Consider the following 18,179-nt stretch of genomic DNA (forward strand, 5'->3'; position numbering starts at 1 on the left):
TTCAGCCAGTGACGCATGCCAAATACACCAGCACATGAAGCTTCCTTCTGCAGACAGGTGCAAAATATTCAATATACTCAAAGGAACTTCACAATATTCCATTATGTACGCCAAGAACTCAAGAATCAAACATGACAATGAACAAATGAGAGAAATACAATCAAATTAATACAGTGCTGCTGCTTCATGCAAATGTCATTATGCACCTAATGTATTCAAGGCCATATCATTAACTCCAGCGTTTTAGCAGAACATTTAATTTGACACTGATGTCTCGGAAACTGTCTCAGCGTGTGACATATCTGACTGAGTGTAATGCAATGTGGCATATATTTCTGCTCGAGAGAACACACCTGTCAGAGAAATATTTTCTCATATAGAGCAGGTGCATAATAACAGTCCGAACACAAAGCTAGCACACAAGCTGAAGAGATCTGTTGTGACCTGAGGGAAAGATCAGCTAGTCCACGCAAAGCTGCCATCTCAGAGCCAAGCCAAAATCTCCACAAAAACGAATCTCCGTTGACATCAAAGAGAGTGAGAAAAAAAAAAAGAAAAAGAAAAAACTCTGAATCGTATGAGCCATTTCGGGTAGCACTTAAATTGAGGGCATGGTGGTTAATTAGTTGGTCTTATATAAACTGTTTTATATAAACCTTGATTTGGAGATTAGCTATTAAAACTGGAATATTTGGAAATGTGTCTTGTGTCTTGTCTATCTAACTTCCATCATCTAGATTTGTATTATTAATATTTGAACTATTATTTTGTATGATCCAAGGTGACATTTGCATTGTCAAGGACATTGTCAATCATCTGCATTGTGCCATCTCATGCTAAATTTAAACATTTTAACACACGATGAGATTAAGTTATTCCTTTAAAAACATAACAGGTTTGACAGTAACAGGGTAATGAATTACACATTTTTAGCCATTACTAGCCTTTTGTTCAAGGTCATGACAAGAATGTGCTTATTAGGCATACAATGAATTAAATATTATATCTTTTTTTAGTAATTTATTTATTTATCAGTTGTTTACTGCACAAAATCATGGTAACATGCTTCACTATTTAAGATAGTCCCCTACTGACAACAAACCTAAGAAAATATACATTAAAGTGATGAAAAAGAGGGAAAATTTACATGTGTACGTTAAGAATTTTACTCTTTTTTAATTTATGAAATTGCCACTGTTTTGTAAACAACTAGGCTGTAACAACTTTAGACAACTACTTTAAAAACAAATCAAACACTAACGTATTTTTTATTTATTTATTGAACATCTTCAATAAAGTTATAATGCCCGAACATGGCACTGTCCAATAGTAATCTTAATGGAAAGTGCTCGAGCTGTGAACTGTTGCTATGGTTACCTCCTTCTGACAACTTTTTTGATTACTGAAACGTAGTTTGAAATAATTGTTGAAGTGCATATGTTAAGTTAAAAAAGAAAAGAAGAGAAAACACACACATACACCCACGGGGTGTTTTGATTTGAATATTTTTGGTAGGGGTCAAACATTAATTGGGAGACATTCAAGCCTTAATTAGCCCTTGCCTCCAAACGCCACATAACTCACACAGATTCATGTGCTATTGAAACCAGTCAACAGATGAATGAAAGTGGTGTGTGTGTAAGGTTTGCGCATAAACGCATCACAGATGTAAGTTGCAAATACGCGTTAAAAAGTCAACAAATCACCACTTGGTTAAAAAGAGGAGCAGCTTGTTGCTTAAATGAAACGCGTTACCTGAGTTTTGATGGGTTCTCCGTGCTCAATGATGCTTATAAAAGGAATTTCCAAAAAAGAGGACATAAATTCCATTTGTACTATTTCCTCCTGCGTCTGAGGGAAGGCGAGCACAGCCGAGACCCCCTGGACCACTATATCCTGACACACACACCTGAAGAGCGACTCGGGGTCTCCGCTCGGGGCTTCCCGAGCCACCACGTCCAGGCTTAAGTTGTACGGAAGAAAGTTGTTGCCGCTTTCGGCGAGACCGCTGAGGGCGCGGTGGAGAGCCGCCCGCACCCGGACCGACTGACGGGGAGGCAGGAGGGCACCCAGGCGCACGGTGTGTCCTATCCGCGCTAGGATGTGGCAGGGCTGCGGGTGAGAATGAGCGGGCTGGACGAGCAGGGTGTGGAGAAGGATTATTTGCGATCCCAAATAAAAGTATGCCAGAAATATGTAGAAGATGAAATTCATCCTGCTTCACTCTCAGAGGTGGTGATGAGGCATTGTCAGAAGATAGCATTGCTCGCCTTGTTGTCTGGTCTTTTCTTTAACGTCCTTTTTTTTTTTTGTTTAGGTTTTTTTTTTTTTTTTTGTGTGCAGGATGGTGTATGAGGAGTGATCTATGGAGTTACTGTGTGAATGTGATACTCTGCTCAGGAGAGGTGGGGGTTTCTCGAAAGGCGGGGATGTCGTTGCGTTCACACCCAAAAGAAGCGCTGGAGAGGCGTAAGTTAGTATCTTTAGGAGAGCGCGACTCTGTTTTTAACACCTCTTTTTGCCCAAAGTAATGTTTTTTTTTTTTTACTCTTAGTTGTGGAGAGGCAGTTACATGACATTTCCTAGCATAAAACTGCTTTTAAACAAGAAATTATTAAACTAAAAGTCTTTTTTTTTTATGAAAATAAGATGCGAAAGGATAGGCCACAGCAACTGCACACACACTTAAAAAAATATTCATCATCAAACTGAAAGCTTTCTCCTCCGCAGCTCTCAAATATCAAATAGGCTTCCCATACAAGAACCAATGGTATTAATTTAATGCCTGGCATATTGGTTTATTTGTCACACAAAACTATCAAATTATCGTATAGAATTTAGAAGACTTGAAAATAGTCCAGAACTTGCGAGTGTTTTGTTCTTTTATTTATTTATTTATTTGGAGCTTGGCAGATTGTGGTCAATTCTTTGGTTAGCCTGGTTACTGTTTACTGTGAAAGTAGGGCATAGGCTAGATCTGTTAAAATTTATCAAAAAAAAGAAAAAATGCTTGGAAATGATCTGGAACAAAAAGAGGGTGAGCAGAAATAATGAAGTATCAAAACATTGGGTAAATTATGTCTCCTCCCAAAATGTTCCTTATACCCTAATAGGTAAAAGCCCTCAATGCATTTTGCAAATATTAAACATTTAGTGTATTACAACATTCAAATATTACAACATCAAATTATCAAACCTGCAGTTATTGGAAAACAAAAAAACCCCCAAAAAACAAGATGAAGGGATAGAAGTGCTTGAATTAACATGAAAAATAGAAGAGAGAGATCACAGAAGGCAGGTGATGGTAAGTGGGTCACTGTTTTGGACCCATGTATCAGAGATTCGATACGGGCCAGTCATGCAGTAAAATGGAATCTGATGGAAGTGGACTGAAGCCTCGACCAATCATACTCTCTTTTATACGCTATTTAGGACTAGAGTAGCATGGAATGTGAGACTAATGTTGAATGGAATGTGAGACTAATGTTGAATTCCCTTTAATTATGATATTCAGCACTAAAAGCCGTATTGAATAACAACAACAAAAAGCCATGCATCTAAAGTTTGATGCTGGTTAGGCCTACTCCTTAGGTGTGGTGAATGAAATGTCAGAATATAATCTATGGATTTAAAGTAACAACAACAACAACAACAACAAAAACAGTCAGCAAAGCCAAATTGTTTAAAGCTGCATGGACCCTTCATATTTCTGAGTTTGATGCGCTGAAGTAAACAATAGCAGGGTAAATACATCTGGTAGAGGAATAATTTTCTTCAACAGTAAGAAGTAAAAAATCTTCAATTAAGATTCTCTAATTTTCCCACAGAAAGGAAAAAGTATGAAATATGGATTAAATCAGAAGAGGAAGGTGCAAATTTGTTGTCACTCCCTCGTCGGATGTACAGTAAAGGCCGTGTAGTTGAAGGTATGTAATCACTATGCAATGTAGTTAATACTTGTCAGCACTATGGAATGCTACAATTAGCATATTGCATTTCTCACAGAACATTAAAATAAGACTGCTGATTCATTTTTTCGGGAAACAAAACATAAATTACACTCACCCTCATAACTGAAGAGATACATTCATAGTAACACACTTTTGATTTATTTTATTTAAAAAAAAAATCCATATTCTTCTTTAATTAACAAGAAAGCATAAAACATTAGGTCTACGAGCCAACAAATAAAAGAAAAATTGACCGGGGCAGTCTTGGCCTAATGGTTAGAGTCAGACTGGTAACCTGCAAATTCAATTCTCAGTACCAGCAGGAAATGACTGACGTGCCCTTGAGCAAGACACCTAACCCCCAATCGATCCCCTGGGCGCATGTTTTGGTTGAACAAAACTTAATGTGAGCTACAAGAAAACGAGAAACTCCTGAAGAGTGATAATGCACAAACTCATGGCTATTACAGCTTGTTTTTTTTTTTGTTTTTTTTTTTTGTTTTTTTTCAATAAGTCCTCCCTGAAGTATATAATTGGGTTGGTGTGCAACATCACCCAGCTTGCACAAACACTCATTAGGAACCCCTACAACTATCCCAGCCAATTTCCTTGAGACCGTATATTGATCAGCGTGTGTGATCAACTGATCTGAGCTGGGTAATACAAAGCATAGAGGTATCCTCGTCTCCAAAGGTGTTCTGATAATAGGTGAATGTCCACTGTCCTTTCAACTGCAGAGGAAATGAGATGAGATTAACAGGGAGACTGTGACACAAAAGCCAACATAGGACAACACCAATTAAATGAAAGACTTTATCTCTCCAAGATGAAAAAAAGCCAGGGCAATTATGCAGACTCTGTCATTGTTTAAGTAATGTCTGAACCAAACAGATAACTCCCTGGCTGTAGTGTGCCCTTGTTCTGTGTCAATTTCACAAACATTTGATACAAAGCAGAAAACACAAGCAGTCTCAAGAGGGGGTTAATTCCTAAAAGAAAACCTCAAGAATGTCTCTTTCAGTAGGTGAAACGAGTGCGGATAAAATGTGTAAATAGGGTTGATTAAAAATAAGTTTCGAAAATAGAAAGGAAAATCTTCATTTTTAAAAAACGTCAAGTTCAACCAAAAATACTCAGGAGAATAAATACTGACACAATAATGTTCTTTGGCGTCGGCCCCTTCCATAGCTTGCAATCCGAGGGTCTGGACTTTGAATTTCCTGTCTGAAGACGAAGGCAGGGTCGCAGCCGACCCCCTGGGAGGTATAGGTAGGGACCATCCTGGTGGTGGTGGGGAGGTTGGAAGGGAAGGAACCATCTTGGAGGTGGTGGGGAGGATGGAGGTCAATGGAAGCGTCAGCATCTGCAAACTCAAAAACGTGTAAGTACCGGTCTTTTATATCGCAAGTATTAGACACGACTGGATAGATGAGACGGTAATTAGTGACGCAACAACTGAGTCTTCCTGGCAGAACTTAAAGCTAAAGCTTCCATTCCCTTTCGTAGTCACTCCGAGTTACGTCAGATGACGGAGAATGGGGGTTTCGCCTAGAAAGCCAATCCTCTTCGAGTATTAAAAAACGAGCCAATGGCAAAGAAATGCCATGGGTCTGCGGAATTTGCATAGCGTATCTCCACCTTGGAAGCGGATGCAACCGCAGTATGTTTCGCTTCGGAGCCAATAGAACTTCTTCACTCCACAAGCCACACAATCTGAGCTTACTACTGTACTGTGACTCACCTCTTCGAGATGAGCGAACTCTCTGGTGTTGTTGGAGTCTGATGGTGTTGGAGTTTCACATTGCCTGCGATCTGAGCAGTGGTCTGCCAGTGTGTGTGTTTCTCCTCTCACTGAAAGAGTTTGCACGCGGCACGTCTTTATAAAGACGTGCCACGTCTTTTTAAAGACGATCTGCCCGTGTGTTCCTGAGTGCGGTATTCTGATAGAGTCAGCTGATGGGCGCGAGGCGCTGTTTGACGTGTTTGGGCTTAGATCACGCTCAGACAGCGCTCGTGGGTGTGTCACATTCACTCAGTGGTAACGTGATCATCGCAATGTATAACAGTTGAGACTCAATGAGCTCAATAGAGTGAGAGTCCCCTCATCCACAACCCGAACTATTTTTCTCCACATGAGATAATACTTCGGCTGGTGGCCAGGGTGACCAAAAGACGTCAGGTCTGGAACTAATCGTCAGGTCTGGCGTTCTCATTCGGTCGCCCAGCTGATGAAATCATGTTTATCGCCGCATCACAAGGTGAGCTGGAGTCCTCTGGAGATGGCTCGTCTGTGCTGCTGTCCTCGGATGTGCTAGCATAGCGAGTTTGATTCAGGGTTTACAGCTATGCTTTAAGGCTGCGACGAGTATCAGATTTGTGTGGAAAATTCTGCCATGTCCCGAGCACTTAAAGGAACACTCCGACTTTTTGGGACTTTAGCCTATTCACCTTACCCCCCAGAGTTAGATAAGTTCATACATACCTTTTTCATCTCCGTGCGTGCTATAAGTCTGTTTGACGCACCCACCGCTAGCCTAGCTTAGCACAAAGACTGGATGTGAATGGTTGCAGCTTTCATACTAATCCAAATGAGTGACAAAATAACGCAAACGTTTTCCTATTTACATGTTGTGGTTTTTATAGTCACAGAGTGTGCAAATATCAAGGCCATATGAGACACAGACATCTTTTATGTATGAAAGCTGCAACCATTCACATCCAGTCTTTGTGCTAAGCTAGGCAAGTGGTGGGTGCGTCAAACAGACTTATAGCACGCACGGAGATGAAAAAGGTATGTATGGACTTATCTAACTCTGGGGGGTAAGGTGAATAGGCTAAAGTCCCAAAAAGTCGGAGTGTTCCTTTAAGGCTAATGATTGGTTTTTGGGGGTGGCGAACCCAAAACCTTTCTTCCCGGATGTGCATGAAGAGGCTGTGAGATCGTGGAAGTCTCCTTTGACTTTTCACGATCACTCAGCGGCCTCTTCCGGCTTCTCTGACCTCATGGCGCAAATTGCATTTCCCCCAGTGAGCCTTCTCGGACATACTCTGTGCAAGATCAAGGAGGACGAGGAGCAGGTCATTTTGGTCGAGCCATACTGGCCCACCAAGACCTGGTTCTCCGAACTGATACTCCTCGCGACAGCACCTTCTTGGCCAATTCCTCTGAGGAAGGACCTCCTTTCTCAGGGACGGGGCACCCTGTGGCACCCTCGCCCCGATCTCTGGAGGCTACATGTGTGGCTCCTGGACGGGTTGAGGCAGGTTTGGGAGATTGAATCCTCCTCGCCCTCCTCTCATACCCTCTTGGGACCTCTCAGTTGTTTTAAGCGCCCTGTAGAGGCCTCCTTTTGAGCCTCTGCAATCAGTCGAGATTAAGTTCCTGTCTCTTAAGACAGCGCTTCTGGTTGCACTGGTCTCCATCAGGAGGGTAGGGGACCTGCACGCATTCTCCGTTGACGAAGCGTGCCTGGAATTCGGGCCGGCCTACTCTTACGTGATCCTGAGACCCCGGCCTGGATATGTGCCCACGGTTCCTACCACTCCCTTCCGGGACCATGTGGTGAACCTGCAAGCACTGCCCCTGGAGGAGGCAAACCCAGCCTTGGCACTGCTCTGTCCAGTACGCGCCCTACGTGCTTACGTAGACAGAACCCGGTGTTTCAGGACCTCAGACCAGCACTTTGTCTGTTATGGTGGGAGCCAGAAGGGAAGGGCTCTCTCAAAGCAGAGGTTGTCTCACTGGATAGTGGACACCATTGCTTTGGCTTACCAGCAGCAAGGTCGACCGTGCCCCCTTGGTGTGACAGCCCACTCCACCCTGAGTGTGGCTTCCGCTAGGGCTCTAGCATATTGTGCCTCGCTAGCAGACATCTGCAGAGCTGCAGGCTGGGCGACACCCAACTCATTCGGTGTCTTCGCTTGCTCGCCATTCCACTCCACGGATTGGATAAGTGTGATTATTCCTCAGCTGAGCCTTCTATTGAAGCCCTGAGTTCCTCCAGCACTGTTGATGCTGGCGCCAGTGTCTTTGCCTGGAGGTCGGCTAGGTGCCTCCGTGTGCATGGTTCCTGCTAGTAACCTCCACATGTCTATTTTCCACTGTAAGGCTTTCTGAGCATGTGTCTTCCCTCGGCAAGCCATCTTGCCACCCCTGGAGTTAAAATTCTAGCCACCCTACGGGTTGGTGACTCGAGTGTTCCTCCATATGCAGCCCCCTTGGGCCATGTGTGTATTCTTAAGTCCTCCCTACGGGTAGGCATACTGTGGCATATTTCCTTTGAGATATGCTCCCCAGTGTACCTTGGTATTCCTGTGCTAAGTAGGACTCCTCGTCCGTGCTAAGTTCACAACAGGGGATCAGACTTTCGCAGGGCACTGGAAGACAGCTGTGAAGGTGGCGTGATTACACGGGGGACCCCCATTCTCCATCATCCGACGTAACTCGGAGTGACTACGAAAGGGAACGTCTCGGTTACGTATGTAACCCTCGTTCCCTGAGTAGGGAACGGAGACGTTACGTCTCCCTGCCACTTCCGCTGTACCACAGTTCAGTCTCGGCTCCTCAGCGAAGACATACTGCGGTTGCGTCCGCTTCCTCCTTTTATACTCACGGGGTGAGGCGGAGATACGCTATGCAAATTCCGCAGACCCATGGCATTTCTTTGCCATTGGCTCGTTTTTTAATACTCGAAGAGGATTGACTTTCTAGGCGAAACCCCCATTCTCTGTCATCCGACGTAACGTCTCCGTTCCCTACTCAGGGAATGAGGGTTACATACGTAACCGAGACGTTTCTAAGAAATGTATTCTTTGAATTTATTTTTGTTTCAGATCCCCGTAGCGTTTCCAGGCTTTGCCCCTTGGTAAGGGGTGGCTCCTACCTGGCATTGGCTTAGCACTTCTGTCTGTCTAGACTTGGTGCAATTGGATGCTTCTAGGGCGGTCAGGTACGGATGCCCTTCCCATAGTTGGATCTCGAACAAGAGATGATAAAAGAGAATTCGGATTTGCTTACCTGCATTTCCCATTGCTGTGATAAAAAATATAAGTTTCTCCACTAACCACCTGTTTTGAGTCTGTGATTCTGTAACAGAAAGAGGTTCTTGAGATTAGTAAAAAAATTTTAAAAAACATTAATAAACTGTTAACTGACAAGTTCTTTGGGTCAACCAAAATCACATTTTTATTTGAATTTTAGTACTACAAGAAAAAAAAAATCATCATCTGTAGGTGACAGAAATAAATTACCAGAATCTAAAGGTTGGATGGTCGGTCACCTTTGTAAGAAGACCCCATTTCATCAGTTCCCCTTTTGAGATGAAGAAGAACCTTGTCTTATCCTTCTGTTTTCTGTCAGAGAATCGTTACAATGCAATAAGGCGGTCAGCTTTTTTAAATGTCATGGTGCTGTTTCAACATTCCTGAGACGTCCGTGGTTCCACATGAGCGTGAAATGTAACAGGGGATGAAGGAGAGTGCTTTGTACACTCTCCAAGCCAGGTGACTAAAGCATGGAGAATCACATATCTTCAAAGCTTGTGAAAATAATGGGGATTTTCCACAAATGCAACAAAATTACCCAAGCTTTCTTTAGGGGGGATGTAGATGATGGTTTTAAATAAGTTGAGAGAGAAATACTCTTCTCATCACTTATCATTGATTTATCACTGGTATCCTATCAAACTGTGAAATGTCAAGGTCAATTTATCATTTATAATGTAGAGAATACAGTACCGGATGTCAATATTGTCATACCTCTGTGAGAAAAAAAAACACATTGCTTTTGCTGAACCGCCTATGCCAGGTGAGTGTTGCTCGCAGCCTATTCATTATCCTCTCAGATTCAGATAACAGTGAATGTTTCTTTCTCTCTCTGTTTAAAAAAAAAACTTTCATTCACTGTGCATCTGTCAGATTCTTCCATCCTTAATAAACAAGCTGTCAGATGGTTGAACTACCTCAGGTATTTGCCTTGAGAATTTGGCAAGCAATCATGAATATTCTATAACCGACAATCTGAGTTATTCAGTATCAGCATATGGTTTGCTCCTGAAAATGCCTTGAAATGTGTTCAGAGAACTAAAAAAAAAAACATGAATGTGATTGTATTAGACAAAATATCAAAACAAATTGAGTTATTGGAAAAAAAAGACAGATGTATTTAACAAATAGGGGCAATTTGTGGTTGTCAAACAGTGCTGGGTACTAGTAACATTGCTGATTATTCATTGTAATTAGAATACATTACATACCAAAATAATTGTGATCAGACTACAATGACTTTTTTTATTGATTGCATGATTACATGTTATTTGTACAATGTTGATGACTAGTGCATCGTTGAGTCTACATTCAGTTTGAGTAAAATACTTAAAGGGGTGATGAACTGGGAAATCACATTTTCCTTGAGCTTTTGACATCTAAGAGGTCATCATTTTATAAGAATATCCAGTAAGTTTCAGAACTGAAAACGTCCTTGTTAGTCCAATAAAAGCTTTCATTGACATCAGGCTCAGCAAACGACTCGTTTTTCAAAGTGGGGAACTATGACGTTAAAAGAGGATAAAACACCACCCCCGCAGAAGAAGATCAACGCCTACTTCAACACGGATACCTACCTCGTGATGACAAACCGGATCGAGCTACCGAGCAATACAAAATATTATTCAGTGCCTGGTTGTGGAAGAAGACAGTTGCTGCATGCTAACTCTGGATTCCAATAGGAATGCATGGTTAAACTATTTTTAATGACGTTCCAGCTGATGAGAGTAAAACCGTCTGTTCGCTTCATTTCACTTTGTATTGTTTTGTAAACAAGACTGGATTTGAGACCGATTAAGATTTAAGAACGGTGCTGTGCCGTCTATATTGGATCCAACAGGAATGGTGCAACACACGGAATCTGGGTCGAACATGTATGCTCAAAACTCGGGTAGAAAATAACCTATTACTTATTCATTTTGGTGTTTTTGAATGTAAAAACCAAGCGAATGTCATAAGTTGACCTCAGACAACAATATAATAAAATTTAAAAAGCCAGTTCATGACCCCTTTAGTTTAAATCAAATACTCTAAGGCCTGGTTTCATAGACAGGGCTCAAATTAATCCAGGGTTAGGCCTTGGTTAAATTAGGACATTTAAGTAGCTTTTATAAACATGCCTTCTAAAAAAATAAAAAAATGTAAAAAAAAAAATATATATTTTAAAGGTGGAATACCTAAGATTTTTGCATTAAAATATCCCAAAATCACAAGGCCAGTGTTATATATTTAGTTAAGATGATAACTTACAATATTCCAAATGTTTCAAAAAATGTTTAATTCGCGAGAAAATTTATATTTTAACCAAGGAAACGGGGCGTGTGAGCAGGGGTGAGCTGGGAGTCGCCAGTCAATTGCGTCATATCCACGTTACCTCGGTTTCCGCTCGTAATACGTGTAGTCCTGGACAAATGCGGAAGTTGTAGTTGTGCGTTAGCGTCTATCAAGCAACAAACGTCAGCTTGTTTCGCGCATTTTTATGGAATGGAGCACAATTATTCTTTTCATTTATTCTCGGAATGTGAACTGTTGGCTGTAAAGGGGGTCGTACACCGGACGAGAAGCGCCGCGCCACGTTTAGGACAACTCCACAGTAACGTTATCGAACACCGGACGCGCACTTTCTCATCAGTGTATGGCCAGAAATATTGTTATGTTTAATGACATGAAATGAAGATAATGTCTGTTCTATGTTATGATTGTACTGTACAATTAAATACAATCGTTGCTGAGTCTGCATTCTAAAAACTTTACCTCAGAGCATCTGTTCACTGAATGAATTGAATCTCACCTGAAAAATCTAAAAACATCAGCTATTGTTATTCAAGCAGCTGATTTCTGTAAATGAATGCAAAACTAAATGCATATTGCAGCATAGGGCGAAGTCAGGATCTTTTAGCAACGATTTGAGACAAAAATAAGTCACTTCGTCCAGTGACTCCTACAGTAACATCTGTGATAACTAATTTACTTTTAAACCTGACTTTTCTTGCGGTTATTTCAGTTTAATGAAAAACAATTAAACGCAACATTTATAGAAATCGAACTTTACCTCATCCATGACAACTAATTTTCGATTCCCGTCTGACTGATTTATCCACGGTGGAGTTGAAAACAACAGTTCCCATCATTCAGCGTTTCTCCACGTCGTCATCAAGCAAAGCCGGTGTTGTTGTTTTGAATGTAGCGCCCTCTAGCGGCATCTAAATCTTAGGTATTCCACCTTTAAGAGTGAAAGTTGTTTTAACTGGTTAAAGAGTTAAAGAGTCTCATATTGGCATTGGTGATTTGTAACTCGAAATGGAGTGAATTTCATTCACTGTAATGTTTTACTCAAGTATGGTTTTTAGGTACTATTTACACCTCTGCCTCTGCTTCTGATTGGCTAAGTTATCGGTGTGATTTCGAAGACAGTTATTTTAGTGATTTTTTTCAAGGAATACAATCGTTTTTGGTTTACCACTTGATAAAAAAAATCACTTAAACAATCTTTTGATGACTTTCTCCAGGCAGCAGCATTACGCCTGTTGGTGCAGTCACTGAAACATTTATTCAAACGGCGAATCATTTAGCAATGAAAGTACCTTCGGAAATAATTCAATCATTCACTTATTCTGATTATTAATTATTTTCATTCAAGATAACGAGGGAACTTTATTTATTTATTTATTTTTAATAATGATATGCATGAATAAATCACTGTAAATCATCATGGATACCTTAATTCCTTCATTCTTTCAAAACTGCTCCATCATTCAGGAAGAAAAAGTGTGACGGGAAAAGGTTATACAGCCTTCATATTGTCTAAAACGTTACTCAATATAAACATTTTGTTTATTGAACATCAATCGTACTGTTATAGAAAGAAACATCCAATTACCTGCTGGTTCCAATCATAACTATACTGGTATTTTTTATTTTTACTGATATTTACAAACAGCGCCACTTTTGCTTGTGATGCTGCTTGAATATGTCACATATTTCAATCCTCAGAGTTGTTTACTGTAGTCATATCCAATTTTATGAACCAGTCCATCTTGAATGTGTCTTTCCATGATCAGAACTCTAATATCTCCTTATAGTTGAGGTAATTTCAGAAAACTCTTCTTGTTTGTGTTGATGCAGTATCTGATTTATAAGTTCACTGTGCCTGCTCCCTTCGGCCATTTATTAAAAAGCAATTGTGAGGCACAATATTTCTCGTCCTCTGGGAATACGCTTCATTTAGTCACCAAAACCTTTACCCTTAAAAAATAAAGTTCCTCTCTCTCACTCTTGTGTTTCCATCCAATCACCTAACAATCGGATTTCAGTGCTCAATGGAACTGGATCAGGGCCAGAGGTGCTTGAGGCAGATCTCGGTAATGCAAACTTGATGCCAACTCTTTCCTTCCTAATTTTCTGCCTCATTACATGGGAGACTAACAAGACAAAAATCATGAGACCAAAAAGGTCTAGACACTCGTGACTGGGTTGAGACCTTTTGGGTAATGGGTGAACAAAAAATATTGAGAATGAGAATGTGACGTCACGCGTTTCACTCCACGTTGCATTGTGGGAAGGTGTCGCCATCTTGGAAGGATACGCTATCCATTGTCATGGTTACTCCGACAGTGAGACAGAGGGAAATAGCGACAGAGAGAGAGAGCAGCTGGATATTTGTTTGCATTTTTGGGATAAGGCACAGTTTCTCAAGCGGACAGATCGGACATTCGGTAACACTTTATTTTGATAGTCCACTTTAGACATTCTGCTAACTATAAGTAACTTTTCAATTTCATGTCAACTACCTGCCATTGGAGTAGTAGTCTGTCCGCTTAATATCTGCTAACACTTTATGTTGTTGGTCCCCCAACAGACATTCAACTGACTATAAGTAACTTAGGCGACTACAAGTAAACTTATTCTCCTAACCCAAAGCCTAACACCTAACCAACCTAACAGTCTACTATAATATACTAATACTCTAATGAGAGTTAGTTGACACATAGTTGAAAAGTTACTTATAATTAGTAGAACGTCTAAGGTGACTATCGAAAAAAAGTGTAACCCGACATTCCCCTGTCAATGTGAGTCATACTTCATTAACATATTGCAGTACAGATATATGTATAACCCCTTTCATTTCTCTTCCTTCTCCATATCTTTCAAAGAAACTGCTGCGTATTGCTTAAATGTAAACAAATACTAAGCTGCGCTCACTTGGATGTAACCGTGGTTACAAGAGTTAAAAACGATATAAATACTCAACGCGTTCTCATCCCAAAGCGCCATATAGGACGCTTTTGCAAAAGCGTAAATATCCAACGCACATGGCACCCTTTAACGTCTAATGAGACGCTTCGGTTAATGGTTAAGTTAAGGTATGGTGTAGGGTAAGGGTTAGACCACTAGGGGGCGCCTTCTTCCCAAATATATCTGCGTCTCATTTCACGTTAAAGGGTGCCATGTGCGTTGGATATTTACGCTTTTGCAAAAGCGTCCTATATGGCGCTTTGGGATGTGAACGGGCTCAAATACTGTTTGTTTTCTCACACAAACTGCTCGTTTCTTGTCTTAGGCCATCAATGTGTACTTACATTTACGAGTCATTAAATCATGTTTAATTTGGACTTCTCTGTGCATGCTCTTTGAGGTGGACCACATTTATCTGCATTATATGACTGACAGACAAGAACGGTTTGACTTAAAAATATCAAAATTGAAAATACCGTGGAAACAAAGACACCTACGTCTTGGATGCCCTTGAGCTAAAACATGTCAAAAATTAATTTCAAAGTGAACTATCCCTTTAATGCATGCGATAATTTTTTGTCCAGACATGTAATGCAATTAATGCAAAATCCGTTTTTCCTGCCCTCCTTTGGGTATCATTACACATGATCCCGCTCTAGCAAATGCTTGTAAAGAACTTGTGAGGAAGTGATCCGCGTCTCTCTCAGCAGCGGCAGGTCTTAAAGTGACAGCAGCCACTTATGATGTTTGTCATTAAAGTTAATCAAAGAACAAAGGAAACAGAGAAAATTACTACCTGCTCTTGACTAAAGAACTTTATTAGCTTTAATTAGGATTAATCTATATTTAATTTATAATTCACATAGTGCAGACTGTTTGATAACTTCAATTTCTGGGTATTTCTAATTGTTAGAAAGAAAGGGCATAGGTAAATACCGGTATGACATTTATTATGAAAGGATTGTTTTAAGTTCACTTAAATTTAAAGTTTTTTTTTTTTTTGTGAGCCTGATAAATGTTTAAAATTGGGGGGGGGGGGGGGGGGGGGAAATCATTTTCATCGAGACATCAGTAGTAGTATCAGTGATACTGGCCTTCATTCATAAAAAGATGCCATTGAAATGTATTTGAAATACTGTCCACTAGTATACTGTTATGTTGTTTCTACATTCATTTGGAGATTGACTGTGAAATTATTACATTTTAAAATATATAAAAAAAAACATAAAAATGTGATTAATCGCAATTAATCACAGAAAAAAACTAATCGATCGACAGCACTCGATTCGAGACCTCTAATACAAATTTTACAGTGGGCATCTAATTTTCTCTTGCTTTATTTTAGGCTCTTTCTACTTTCATCTCCCTTTTTATATAACACTGCGACGCTCTTTTGATTTTCATTTATCTAATTCATTGGGTTTAATCTTTGCTTTGTAAGAAAGACTTCAGTTCATAAACAAAATATTAAATATATGGATTGAGTCTATCATTGGTTTGATGAAAAGTGCAGTAGTTCTGTAATTTCACACATGCAGGGGTGCACCGTTCCAGCAACTAAGAACAGAAAAAAACATGTCACATGACCCATTGAATAAAATATTTGTCTACAGAAATGTTTATAGCCAAACTTGTGGTGTTTTGGAAATATCATGAGAAAAAAAAAACAAAACAAAAAAACACTACAAGTACACTAAAACGTTTACATAAACAAAAAGATTCTTATAGTCAAATTCCACTTCTTGTGCTTCTTTGACATGCATAAAAAAGAGAGATAAATCTGATCAGCAACGAAACCACATTCACTCTCTTCACCGGCCTCTTAAATGTCACAGTCAGGATCGAGGCTGAAGAATTCTCATCACGGTCAGGCCACGCTGTATGAAACTGAACCAAGTGAAGTAGGTGGATTTGTTACTTTTGTGTGAGCTCTGTGAATTCTGGATTAACCTCTTTATTATATATTCACACACCACTGCTTTGCCCAACCAGCTGAATGACAGAGTAAAATTACCATGCATTGAAATTCCTCCAGTGTACACACACACGGAGAACACCACAGCTCATTCCACATACAATTATATTCTTTTAATTTATTGTCCATTCAAAGCTCTCTCTCTCTCTCTCTCTCTCTCTCTCTCTCTCTCTCTCTCTCTCTCTCTCTCTCTCTCTCTCTCACACACACACACACACACACACACACACATATATATATATATATATATATATATATATATATATATATATATATGTGTGTGTGTGTGTGTGTGTACAGTACACCGTTCAAATATTTGGCTCAATCTTAGTTATAACAAAAACAAACAAATATAACGACTTTATTTCAACTATTAATTTCCTTCTCTTTGGGCCTCTAGTCAGTTAAACGTCACACGTATGTTCACTATTGGCCAACGCTATGTGTGTGATGCGTGTGACGTACAACAACAGATCGAAAGAAGGAAATTAATAGTTTAAATAAAATCATTATTCTTCAAAAAAAAAAAAAAAACATTTTTACGCACAAAAATTATTTTCGTTGCTTGATAAAGTTAAGATTGAGCCACTGTAGTCACTTGGACTATTTTAACAATGTCTTTAATAACTTTTCGAGGCCGGCAAGTTTCAATTCCTCAAGAAGCCTATGGACGAGTATGGAAGAGTGATGCAGCTCTCAAGATTTCATCAAAAATATCTTAATCCGTGTTCCGAAGATGAACGAAGGTCTTACGAGGTTGGGTGAGTAAATACTGACAGAATTTTCATTTTTGGGTGAACTATCCCTTTAATATTTTTCTGGAAACTTTTTTCCTAGGTTCTAGGTTGGTTTTGTTGTATATTCACTGACAACAAGGAGAGATTGTTGAGAAGTGCAAGCATGGCCCCGACTCCTGTGTGTAATAAATACCTGACTATAGACTAATAAAAGAGACCATCAGTTTTATATCTGCTATTTGATGGTATCTGTGAGTTTACAGCTTTCCATTAGCCAAGCCTCGTGGGAAGTTTGGCCCACACCAGCTATGGATTATCCACTATAAATATGTAAGTTTGTTTTAAGTCCCCCTGTTAATAATTGTATCCCTTAAAACTCATCTTTGTTCACCAAAATTACATATTTGTGCGTTTTTACCTTAAAATAGCTTGAATGAAACACTACACCCTTGAAGGTTCTATGAATGTGCAAATTAGCCCCGCCTCCACACATTCACACAAGCTCAGAGATCCATTCTGGACTGGTTTCTGACTCAGAAATGATATTCGATTTTTGAGACTGTCTTTGGTTCACTGCAGTTTTAAATAGAAAATACTCAGCAATGGTGTTGACTTGTGAATTTGCACATGGTTTGTCTTAAAGCATATTAAAAACACCACAGGGAGACTTTACTTCAATTTTAAGAGTCAGAAATAAGACACAGACATCTGAAATTCTGTGATAAAATGTTCCCCTGAAATATCCCTAAATGCCTGGAGGAAAAAAAATAAAAAGATCAGAGACCGACGGGACAGTATGCGGGTGCTCCTCTGCTGCTGACTGTATTTTATTATGCATCCTAAGGAATATTGTCCGTAACTGATGAACATGTGTACCACCATTGGCAAATGAAAGAAAAACAAGGCCAATAGCAGGCTCTCTCAAACTAAACACCCTTCATAAGCCTAAACTATAGACTGTTACTTTAATCCACTGACTTACAGAAATTGTATTTTGCCACTGATATATGTTTAAAGGGAATAGTTCATTCCCTTTAGAAAAATATTAAATCTTTGTATACCTTTACATTTTTTCCTTTTGCTTTGAAACAAATGCTAAAATGTTATGGTTATTTTGTATGGATTTGATGGTTTGTTTCAAGGCTTTTTACGCTGTTCAAAGGCGTTTAAAGGGTTAGTTCACCCAAAAATGAAAATTCTGTCAGTATTTACTCACCCTCATGTTGTTCCAAACCTCTA

General features: G+C 39.8%; 1 protein-coding gene across 1 annotated transcript in view; it reads right to left on the minus strand.

The window, feature by feature from the left end:
* The window catches only part of grin3bb (glutamate receptor, ionotropic, N-methyl-D-aspartate 3Bb), a 148,868-nt gene extending 146,479 nt beyond the window's left edge, over positions 1-2,389 (minus strand). Inside the window, exon 1 of the mRNA XM_039655952.2 lies at positions 1,756-2,389. Within this exon, the coding sequence (XP_039511886.1) occupies positions 1,756-2,214 (459 nt within the window). The 5' untranslated portion in view covers positions 2,215-2,389. The remainder of the gene's footprint in view (positions 1-1,755) is intronic.
* Between the last annotated feature and the right edge of the window lie 15,790 nt (positions 2,390-18,179).

The sequence above is a fragment of the Pimephales promelas genome, chromosome 21 (genome assembly GCF_988280905.1).
Source record: "Pimephales promelas chromosome 21, fPimPro1.hap1.1, whole genome shotgun sequence".
NCBI classification, from domain to species: Eukaryota; Metazoa; Chordata; class Actinopteri; order Cypriniformes; family Leuciscidae; genus Pimephales; species Pimephales promelas.